Source organism: Hibiscus syriacus, unplaced genomic scaffold (assembly GCF_006381635.1).
Source record: "Hibiscus syriacus cultivar Baekdansim isolate YM2019G1 unplaced genomic scaffold, ASM638163v2 tig00113124_pilon, whole genome shotgun sequence".
Lineage (NCBI taxonomy): Eukaryota > Viridiplantae > Streptophyta > Magnoliopsida > Malvales > Malvaceae > Hibiscus > Hibiscus syriacus.
Window position 1 is genome coordinate 1,436,449 of NW_024063444.1, and position 12,137 is coordinate 1,448,585.

A 12,137-nucleotide genomic window follows, 5' to 3' on the forward strand; every position below is an offset into this window, starting at 1 on the left:
GGCAACGCGTGCTTTCCTGTCACTCTCTCCATTCTTTTTTTTATTATTTATTAAAGTTCAACTCTCTCCTAGTAATAATTTAACATTTTCCCGGTTTGCATGCGAAGATGTGCATCAAAACGACGTGGTTTCAAATTTTTTATTAAAAGTTCGAGAAGTAAAATATAAGAGAGAATAAAGTTTAATGAGAATGGTGTAATTTACTATTTTTCTTCTTTTTTTTTTCATTTTTTCTTCGTCGGACAATTGCTATTTTTTTCCGGTTACCATTCATTGTAGTTGATGGTGGTCATTCTGTCTTAAATTTTATGGGTCGGTTCATCTCAACTTTCTGAGTTCAAATCTGATGATTGTTTCACTGAAAATGTCTCAAAACTCGTGAATCTCGACTAAAACATTTCGACGCTCTCACTTTTAATCTCAAATTTGTGGATCTTGAAACAAGTTCTGACGAAATGGAGGTCGGATTCGAAATCATGATATTGAAGTGAAGTGACCCGTGAAATTTGAGACCGAACAACTACCATCTACAACGGTTGATGGTGACATTCGACCACCTTCTGGTTTTTGTTATTTTCTCAATTATTTAATATTAAAATAATAAAAAAAATGGCACATCATCAAAACGTCATGGAGTTGAGTAAAATGATTCAAATTGTATAATTCAATAAACAAAATAGAAAAATCAAAAGCTGGGTGAGAAAAATATGAGAAAAATATAATTAAGTGAATAACGATGTAATTTACGTTATATATTATTTTATTTAGCATTTTCCGAAGTTCAAACCTACACGTCATAAAAATGATTTATTATCATCATTATTAAAATATATAAAAGGGTAAACTACTCAGAACCACTTAACTATTTTGTATCCTTTTTTACTTTTATCATCAATCTTATAATTTTTTCAATCACACCACATAACTATTTAATTATTTCAATCAAGCCACTAGCCGTTAACGTTGACGGAAATAATGACATTACAGTTAAAAGCCACAACTCAATTGACCACTTAATTATTTAATTATTTCAGTCAAGCCACATAACCATAATTATACCAATTCATTTTAACTACAACGTCATCATTTCCATCAACTATTAGCGGCTAGTGGTTTGATTGAAATAATTAAACAATTATGTGGTGTGATTGATAAAATTTAAAAATCGATGGTAAAAGTAAAATGCCTAAATAGTTAAGTGGTCAAATGAGTAGTTTACCCTATATAAAAAGTATGTTTCATTTTTATTTTAATAGATTTAAGGGGAATATTACGGGGTCCACTGATCGACCCGTGTGATGGTTGATTGATTTCCCAACAACCCTCCTCACATGGCCAATTAACGGTCTATAATCATTGCGATGGGGTCTTCCCTTCTTCCATGTTTTGGTGAAACAGAATCCAATAATTCTTATCCCTTCACCATGGGAAAGTGTGCTGTTACCGATGCCAATAAATAAGCGGGTCTATTTCTTTATTTATATTATACATATCAAATTCTTTATAATTAAAATAAAATTATTTATATTGTTTAAATAATTACCGATATACGATATTTTATTAAAATAACTAAAATCTATTTGTCTGACAATCAAATACGTGTTTATATTTGATAAAGAGTTAAAGATATCCAGCATTACATATATAGCAATACTATATAAATTGCATTGCTTGCTCATCCTTGAGCTTCGGTTTATACAGTTGTATTCCAAACCTCTATGCTACATACCATCTTCTTTGTCTGTCAAACCAAGCCTCTCATCTTCTATTTCGTTTTTCTGTTCTACAGCACGTCTCGGTATTCGATATTCACATTAGACACCGATTGTTTCGGAGTTGAACCTCAAAAGGACAATTTTCCCCAGCACTTATCGGCTCAAAATCGAGACCAACCGCTTATCAAACAGGTTAGAGTATGATATTTTTCTCCATGCATGGATTCATTTCATGAAAGAAAATAAAAACACCCAAATATACAGCTTGATTTTGATAGCTTACACGTTATATATATATATATATATATATGGTTATGTTTTTTCCATCATTCTTTTGAGATCTAACAGACTCATTGATCTCCAATAATTCTTCAAAAGAATTTCCATTCAGAATGTATGATGATGATCCTATAGTAATTACATAATTACCAGCTTAATTTCATGTTTGCATGAATTTTGTTCTTGTTAAATAATGGATTTCCTTACGACTATTCTCTTCTCCAGCTTTACTAATTATAAAATCTGCAAATCCAAAACTTCCAATTTCAATTTGAATACTTCTTAAACTAAATTATTTGGAATGGATTTGTTCCCTTCGCGTGAACCACATATGTTTCTGTCTATCTAATAATCTAAATTATGTAAATACAATTACTTAAACTCAGGGTCTCAAAAAAAGATTAATACTCTAGTTAATTACTGTGACGACTCAATAAGTTCATCAATAATTATTATAATAGTATAAAAAGAAAAACATGAACAATATCATGGATCCGGGGATCATGTGGAAAATTAAAATGTATTGAATGAGTAATATATATATATATATATATATATATATATATATATATATATATATATATATATATATATATATATATATATATAGATATAGTTTTCAAATATTAACTTTTCATATCATTTTAGTAAATTTGCAGGTGAATTGAATATTTTACAAGCAAACTACATTGGGCTTCAATGGAGAAGCTTTTTAAAGAGTATGACAAGGAGTCAATGAGGATGGAAATGTTAAAACATGAAGAAACGTTCAAAGAACAAGTATATTTATGATTCACATATATAACTTTTATATATGTATATAATATTTATGTTTATTTATTAAGGTTCAAGTAATGTTTTCAGGTGTACGAGCTCCATCGTCTGTATCGAATCCAGAAGGCATTGATGAAAAGCATCGAAAACAGCAGGCCTAACAGGAAAAGACAATTCGATTCGGGACATCCGGCCAACGAGCATCACGGCAACAGAATGCTAGAAGTCATCGACGAAAGCAATATCGAACTAACGTTAGGGCCACCGACAAAGAAACAACATGAGATATCGACTCCCCCTCGAACATCGGATTCCGGACGGAGCTTCTCCTCGTCCTCCACGGAATCATGTCATACGACAACGGGGTTTCGAAACGCAAGTGAAAGCAATGCTGATCTTGGAGAACAATTGAGAAAGGAGAGACTAATACAAGCTCCTTGGATTTTCCAAGTTCTAACTATGAAAATGACTTAGGTCGCTTCTTATCGACCACTTTTTTCTTCTATTGGGGTGTCTGTGTGTGTGTGAATGTTTCTGCTTAGGTTTGTTTTAGCAAGATGGGTGATGAGAGTTCTATGTAAAAATATCAAATTATCATCGTTTTGTTTTCGATTTTGTTATCTTATAATAATAATTATAAGTTAAATATAACATAAAGAAGTAATCATTCATTTCGTGGTCGACATAATTAACATCAACCTTATCAACCGATGTGATTCGAATCTAAGATAACTGGAGAGATCAAGTGAACAAAAAAAGCAGGGCAATGTCATATGGAGTTGGTGTGCATTTCTATTATTTAGTACGCATGAACTCGCTGTGGACATGTTTGGTAAGTTGCCATTAAAGAACAGACCGGATTGGAGAAATCTGTAAAGTGGAATCATTTTCATTACCTTCACAGTAGCTTTAGTGCAAGAGAACATTTTTGTCCCCAATTGTACACTACAAGAACAAGCCTGTCTTATAATAACAATTATGCTGAATAATGATGAATTTTATTACTTTTTAAGTGAATTCGTGGCGGAGAGTTAAATGAGTTACTGAAAACTTAGGGCATCTCCAATGCATCTCCAAAAAGTAAGGAAATCTTTACTTTGGAGATGAATTTCAACTTCAGCCCATCTCTAGAGTAGAGTATGGAATGTAGAGATGCTACATTGACACTTTACATGTAGCGCAACAATGTAACCCATCTTTAGAGTAGAGTCTGATTTTTTGTTTATTTTTTTATTTTCTTTTTTTTGTTAATTTGTGGAATGAATATTTTAATTTGGAGAATTAAAATATATATTTATGTAACTTATATTTTTTCGCATTATTATTATGAATCGTAATTTTCTTATTTATTTGTATTTTCGTAATGTTATTTATGAATATTTTATTTATACTTTTTATCTTGATATTTATTAGAAATGTATATGTTTTATTTTATATTTGCAAAATCAATATTATAATAGTTAAATATTGTGAATAAAGTAGAGTTTTTAACATCCTCAATATCGGGTTAGTGACTAAATTGTAAAACTTCAGAATTTGGTGATTAAAGTAGAATAATTGAATAATTTAATGATTTATTTGGAAATAAGTTATGAAGGATTGTTAGTAATTATGAAATGAGTTAAAGGGTAAAATGATCATTTGATAAGAAAGATTTTTAATTTCCCTTATTAGATAAGGGAACCAAGTGAGAAAGAGGAAAAAAGAGATTTCTCCAGAATTTTCCTTCTTCTTCTTTCATGCGTGGGAGATAAAACCAAATGTGAGTTTCTGGTTAATTGATTTCTTGTTAAATTTAAAGTTGGGTTATGATCATTAGATGATAACTAAGCTCAAAGAAAGCTTAAGTTATCTTAAAATCAAAAGATGATAGAGTTAGGAGAGATTAAAGATTAAAAGTTCTTGAATGAAATCTTGAAATAGAGTTCATAAGTAGATTTGGAAGTTAGATTTGACTTGTCATCAATCTAGTTAAGACATAACAAGTGCTAGAATTGAATTTAGAACATGTTGAAATTTGAGTATGATTCTTGAATTTTATAAAGAGGAGAGGATATTGAGGTTAAAGATGGGATAAATGAATATTAGTGAGACTAAGCATGTGTTTGTAAGTTAGGATTATTAAAGGGGGCGGAATATAAAGTATTGAACTGAAATGAAGTAATTTTCATGTTGAAAAATGTGAATTATGGGCAAGGGGTATCGATACCTATTCAACAGGTACCGATACCTCCAAAGTAAAATTTTACAGAATACAATTAGGGTATCGATACCCAGGGGGTACCGATACCTCAGTTGAGGGATGTATCGATACCCTATAGAGGGTACCGATACCTACTTCAAATAAACAATGAAATTACCTTTCCTTTAGTTTAAGAAATGAAATATTAGGATATGTTATTAGTATACTGATATGTATCCATGTATTATTATATAGATATAGAACATAATCCTGTTCCGGAACAATCGAAGGATTAGGATCGAGTCAAAGTAAGCAAGGCTAAGGTGAGTGTATATACTAGATAGAATTGTATGGAGACAAGACTTGTGATAAGTTTATCTCTTATAGTTAAATTTATGACTTTACATTCATATACATGCATACATATATATGTATTAATGTTATATTGATTACATGTATAATTCATTCATGCTTTAACATGATATTATATGAATGAAGGACATTATAAGAGAATCGATCCAGGTACGTGAAATAATGGAAGTAATCATATATTTGCATATGAAGTGATTTATATGTTTACACGGATAGTGATAAAAGAGATATAAAAATGAGAAATGTATTTATAATTAAGTCCATGTTATTTAATATGAGAGTTGTGGATATAATTGGGATGCCAAGAGTCGAGAGATTATCAGTGGTCCTTCGGGATAAATATTCAGTGCCTCTAGTAGGAATTTATTCGAGCTGTGGTGACAGCATTCGTGCACAACCTCAGTGTATCATGTACTGTAACATCCTCAATACCGGGTTAGTGACTAAATTGTAAAAATTTAGAATTTGATGACTAAAACAGAATAATTGAATAGTATTATAATTTGGTATAGGGTTAAATTGCAAAGAAGAAAGAATAGAATGATAGAATAGTCTTTTGCAAGGAAATATAATAAAAGAAGGGATTTATATATTAGCTCCACGTGGAAGAGAAGAAAGAAAAACAAGGTTCCAGAGTTCTCTTCATATCTTCTTTTCTCCTAAATGTGAAGAGGTCAAAACAAATGTGGGATTTTTCATGAGTTAATTGTTTGCTGAAATTTAAGTTTTGTTTTGATCCTTAGATGTTAATTAAGCTTAAGGAAAACTTAATTTGCTTTAAAACAACAAGATGAAGAGTGTAGGAATAATTAAAGATAAGGAGTTCTTGAATGGAATTTTGAAATAGAGTTCATATTTGAAATCGAAGGTTGAATTTGACTTGTCGTCGACTTAATTAAGACATACGAAGTGTTAAAATTAGATTTAGAACATGCTGGAAATTAAGGGAGATTCTTAAAATCTATGTGGAGGATTGGATTTTTAAGTTTAAGAGGTATTGAATGGGTATTAATTAGTTTAAGTAGGTATATGCAAGTTAAGGATATAAAAAGAGGGGAAATATAAAGTGTTGAGAAGACTATGAAGAGATTTTCGTGCTAAAATAACATTTCTGGGATATGTGCATTGATGCACATTCAATGTGTATCGATGCATCAAGGGTAAAAACCCAGAAATTATTCAATGTGCATCGATGCACATGAAGTGAATGGATGCACTTCTTTAAAATAAAAACATCGAATGTCATTAGTATATCAATGCACAAGTAGTGCATCGATGCACCCCCTTAAAATATAAACATCGAATGAGATTTATGTACCGATGCATAGATTGTGCATCGATGCACCCGTCAAGGGATGCATCGATGCATACCTTCATTAAAAGATGAAAATAACTTTCTTTTTAGCCCAAGGAGTGATAGTTTAGAATATATTAATTAGTATATTGATTAGTATCAATGTATTACTATGTAGATATAGAACGTAATTTCGTTCCGGAACAAACAAAAGATTAGGATCAAGTCAAAATAAGCAAGGCCAAGGTGAGTGCATATCCTAGATGAAATGGAATTGAGACAAGACTTGCGATAAGTCTATCTCTTATCATTAAATTTATGATTTTATATTCATGCATATGCATACATATATATGTGTTAACGTTATAGTGATTTCATGCATTTTTCATTCATGATTAATATAGTATTATATGAATGAATGACATTATCAGAGAATTCTTCCATATATGTGAAATAATGAAAATGATCATATAAAGTGACTTATGTGTTTACATGGACAGTGATGAAAGAGATATGAAATGAGAAATGTATTTATAATTAAGCCCATGTTATTTAATATGATAGCTATAGGTATAATTGGCATATCAAGAGTCGAGGGATTATCAGTGGTCCTTCGGGACATAGTGGTTCTTCGAAACAATCAGTGGTCATTCGGAACAATCAGTGGTCTTTCGGGACATAGTGGTCATTCGAGACAAATATTCAGTGTCCCTTGAGGGAATTATACGAGCTGTGGTGACAGCATAGTACACAACTTCTATGTACTCACATACCTTTGTTCTCCATAATGTACATGAGCAATTCAAAGATAAGTTAAAGTGGAATTAACATAAGAATATATGTTTTATATGTGCATATTACCGTCATATATGTTATAGTGAAATAGATGCATACAAATAAAGATGTCATGATCAGATGGTAAGAATGCATGTTCATGAATTGTTATATATATATTTTTATATTATGCCTCACTAAGTCTATGACTTAGCGTGTAAGTGATTTACACATAGGTACCAAGAATCAAGAGGAGCAGTAATAGAGGCGGCAAAGACAACATCACTACTAAAAGATCAGATCAAAAGTAATTGACAAAGTAGGTATTTTGGTTGTGTGTAGAGTGTTGGCATGTAATAAGTAGTTAATTACGAATGTTCTGATCGATTTTGTATTTTGTGGTCCCTTTTATGTAAATTAATATATTTGGTTTTAATGAAAGTTTAAAATTTCTCTGTTTTTCTTCAAGAGTCAAAGTTTGAAAAGTTAATGTGACACATCGGACTCATATTCGGGTCGGATATGGGTTAAGGATGTTACATTTAATGGTATCAAAGCTACAGTTTTGTCGATTCTCAGCATAGGCCTGTTGAAAGCAGTAATTCACCTGCCTTGGCCAGGAAGAGTGAAGATCAGGCACCCTCTGGAGTGCCTGTTGCTACGGACCTTTGGCTTAATGATGTAAAAATCATGCTTCAGGGACTTCATTGTTCTGATCCAGAGAAGCTGGATGGAATAGTCTCCTTGCTCCGAGGGTAAACAAGGATTTGGTGGACCAACGTTATATTGAGAATGACCGGTGATCAAGTAACTTGGTCTTTATTCTTAGAAGAGTTCAAGCATAAATATATCGGAGATCAGTTCATCCGACAGATGAAACAAGAGTTCATGAATTTGAAGCAATGAAATCGTACAATGTATGAGTACGAATGTGAATTCAACAAGTTGAGTCGTTTCGCTGCGGAGTTAATTCCTATAGAGAATGATGTTTACGATTGGTTTGTTGAGGGATTGCGTCCTCGTCTGAAAGAGATGCTTATTGTGTTGAATTTATCTTCGTTTCAAGAAGTGGTGAACCGTGCTAAAGCTCTGAAAATAACTCAAAATGAGAGGTTCGGGGATTCTCGAGTTCAGACTTTGAAAAGATCAGGCGCATCATCGAGTGATGCACCATAAAAAAGGGACAAAAATATGAGTTCTCGACCCCAAGCGAGATCAGAGTCAATTGCATCTTCTGCAAGGGGATCAAATCAGATGAGGGGTCGACAGACACAGTCAGTGGGATATGGAGCTGGGAGATCTAACCAGAGCCAATTCAGACAATGTCCACATTGTGGAATGAACCATTCGGGGATATATAGAATAATTTCTAGAGCCTGTTTTAAATGTGGAGACACTAGACATTTTGTTCGGGATTGTCCCGTGTTAGCGGGTAAATCTGCTCAGCCAGAGAGGTCTGCCTCAGCTACACAGAGAGGAAGAGATAGAGGTAGAGAAAGAAGTCAGTCAGAATCCTCGACTCCACAAGAGATACGCTCCACAGCTCGGGTGTATAATCTCAAGACTAGCGAGGATAGAGATGACTCATAAATAATAACATGTATCTTTCAGTTGTATGAAAATAATGTGTTTGTATTGATTGATTTGGGGTCTATATATTCTTACATTTGCAGTAAGTTAGTGAAAGAATTGAATATTCCATTAGAATCTACTAGCAGTGAGGTAATAATGACTAATCCGTTAGGATGTAGTGCTCAAATCAATATGGTGTATCGAGGGTGTCTCATACGGATTCAGGGAATTAAATTCCCTGCTAATATGATGGAATTACCTTTTGACGAATTTGAGGTGATACTGGGAATAGACTGGTTATATCGTTATTACACTAATGTTGAGTGTAGATTGAAAAGAGTAACATTGAGAAGTTCAGAAGATATAGAAGTTATTGTATTTAGTGAAGGATGAAACCCATTGGCTAATGTAATATCAGTGATATCAGCAAAGAAGTTATTGCTACAGGGATGTCAAGGGTTTATTGCAAGTGTGCTGGATGTGAGAGCAAAAGAGAAGAGAATTGAACAAATTCCTATAGTCAGAGAGTTTTCTAATGTTTTTCCTGCAGAGTTATCGGGTTTGCCTCCAGACAGAGAGGTAGAATTTCATATTGAAGTAATGTCGGGAACTGCACCTATTGCCATGTCACCATATAGAATGGCCCCAAAAGAGTTACAAGAATTAAAGATCCAATTATAAGAATTACTGGACAAAGGGTTTATCAGACTGAGTGTCTCACCATGGGGAGCTCCAGTTTTGTTCGTCAAAAAGAAGGATGGATCCATGCATCTTTGCATTGATTAGAGGCAACTCAATAAAGTGACCATCAAGAATAAGTATCCCTTCCCCCGAATTGATGATTCATTTGATCAGTTAAAGGGAGCTTCAGTGTTTTCGAAGATTGATTTACGTTCTGGGTACCATCAATTGAAGATTCAAGATAAAGATATTCCAAAGACAACATTCAGAATGAGATATGGTCACTATGAGTTTATCGTAATGCCGTTTGGAGTTATAAATGCTTCAGCTGCTTTCATGGATCTTATAAACCGAATATTTCAACCCTATTTGGATCGATTCGTTATGGTATTCATTGACAATATTTTAGTGTATTCGAAGTTGGAAGAAGAGCATAGTTCGCATTTGAAGATCGTTCTACAGACTTTGAGAGAAAAGAAGCTTTATGCCAAACTCTCCAAATGTGAATTCTGGTTAAAGGAAGTGACATTTCTTGGGCATGTAATTTCTACAGAAGTGATTCAAGTAGATCCCCAAAAGATTAAAGTTATTTAGAGTGAGAAGTTCTAAAGAATGTGTCAGAAGTTCAGAGTTTTCTAGGGTTAGCTGGCTATTACCGAAGGTTCGTTAAAATTTTTTTGATAATAGCATTACCCCTAACCAAGTTATTGAGGAAAGAGGTAAAATTTGCTTGGACTCTGGAGAGCCAAGAGAGTTTTGAAAAGTTAAAGAAGATTTTGATAGAAGCTCCAGTCTTGGTTCAACCCGAGTCTAACAAGAACTTTGTAGCGTACAGTGATGTGTCTCATAACGGGTTGGGATGCGTGTTAATGCAAGAAGGCAAAGTGGTGGCCTATGCTTCGAGGTAATTAAAACCACATAAGAAGAACTATCCAACACATGATCTGGAGATGGCGGTAGTAGTGTTCGCTCTTAAGATCTGGCGTCATTATTTGTATGGTAAGCGATGCTACTTGTATACGGATCATAAGAGTTTGAAATATTTGATGACTCAGAAAGAGTTAAATTTAAGACAACAAAGATGGGTGGAATTCTTAAAGGATTATGATGTAGTGATCGATTTTCATCCGGGGAAAGCGAATGTGGTAGCAGATGCCTTAAGTCGAAAGACGTTTGCAGCCTTAAGAGCTTTGGATGCCAGACTATCATTAAGAGGAGATGGTGTCATATGTGCAGAATTGACTCTCAAGCCATCATGGATAGATCAAATTAAAGAATTGCAAGCTAGAGATGAAAAATGTTTAAAGAAGTTATAACAGATAAGGAATGGAGAGGTTACAAATTATGAAGTGAAAGCTGATGAGAACCTATATTATCAAGGGAGGCTAGTGATTCCAGATGATGATGAGTGGAAGAAAGACTTATTAACGGAGGCTCATTGTAGTCCATTGACTATGCATCCGGGAGGAAATAAAATGTATATGGATCTCAAGAGTCGAAATTGGTGGCCTGGAATGAAGAGAGACATTACGGAATTAGTATCCAAATATTTGACGTGTCAGCAAGTCAAAGCTGAACATCAAGTTCCATCCGGACTGTTGCAACCTATGTCTATTCCTCAGTGGAAATATGAGAATGTAATAATGGATTTTGTAACGGGGTTACCTTTGACCCCAAATAAAAGAGATTCCATTTGGGTGATTGTAGACAGATTGACTAAGTCAACTCATTTTATTCCAGTACGAGTTGACTTTTCCATGGATAAGTATGCTGAGTTATATATAAGGGAGATTATACGTCTACATGGTGTACCTGTTTCTATTATTTCGGATCGAGATCCTAGATTTACTTCACGAATTTGGAAATCATTACATAAAGCGTTGGGAACTCGGTTGAACTTTAGTACATCGTTTCATCCACAAACCGATGGGCAATCTGAGAGAACAATCCAAATTTTGGAGGATATATTGAGAGCTTGTGTTATCGAGTTCAAAGGATCATGGGAAATGTACTTGCCTCTTGCTGAATTCGAGTACAATAATAGTTATCAATCAATCATCAAAATGGCACCTTATGAAGCTCTTTATGGAAGAAGATGTTGTACGCCTCTAAATTGGTTCGAGCTTAAAGACAAAGAAATTCTTGGTCCGGAGTTGATCCAGGAAGTGGAAGAAAAGGTTCAAGTAATTCAAAGTAATCTCAAAGCAGTAACTGATAGACATAAATCATATGCGGATCTAAAGAGAAAGGAGATCAAATATCAAATATGAGATAAAGTGTTTCTCAAAGTGTCTCCTTGGAAGAAGGTTTTGAGATTTGGTCGAAGAGGAAAGTTAAGTCCTTGATTCATTGGACCTTATGAGATTGTAAAGAGAGTTGGACCAGTGGCATATCAATTGGCATTACCACCTGAAATGGAAAAGATTCATGATGTCTTCTATGTCTCAATGCTTCGGAAGTATAGATCTGATCTCTCCCACATTGTGACTCCAGA

The 12,137-nt window shown here is 33.6% G+C and overlaps 1 protein-coding gene across 2 annotated transcripts; it reads left to right on the plus strand.

Moving 5' to 3' along the window:
- The first annotated feature begins 1,695 nt into the window (after positions 1-1,695).
- On the plus strand, positions 1,696-3,380 carry LOC120185621. Of its 2 annotated transcripts, none has more exons than XM_039189792.1 (3): positions 1,696-1,907; positions 2,643-2,774; positions 2,859-3,380. In XM_039189792.1, exons 2-3 carry the CDS (start codon positions 2,694-2,696, stop codon positions 3,240-3,242), a joined length of 465 nt encoding a protein of 154 aa, XP_039045723.1. In that variant the 5' UTR covers positions 1,696-1,907; positions 2,643-2,693; the 3' UTR covers positions 3,243-3,380. The 2 variants fall into 2 exon arrangements, with proteins under 2 accessions (XP_039045723.1, XP_039045724.1); XM_039189793.1 differs by having other exon boundaries at positions 2,654-2,774.
- Positions 3,381-12,137: the final 8,757 nt, after the last annotated feature.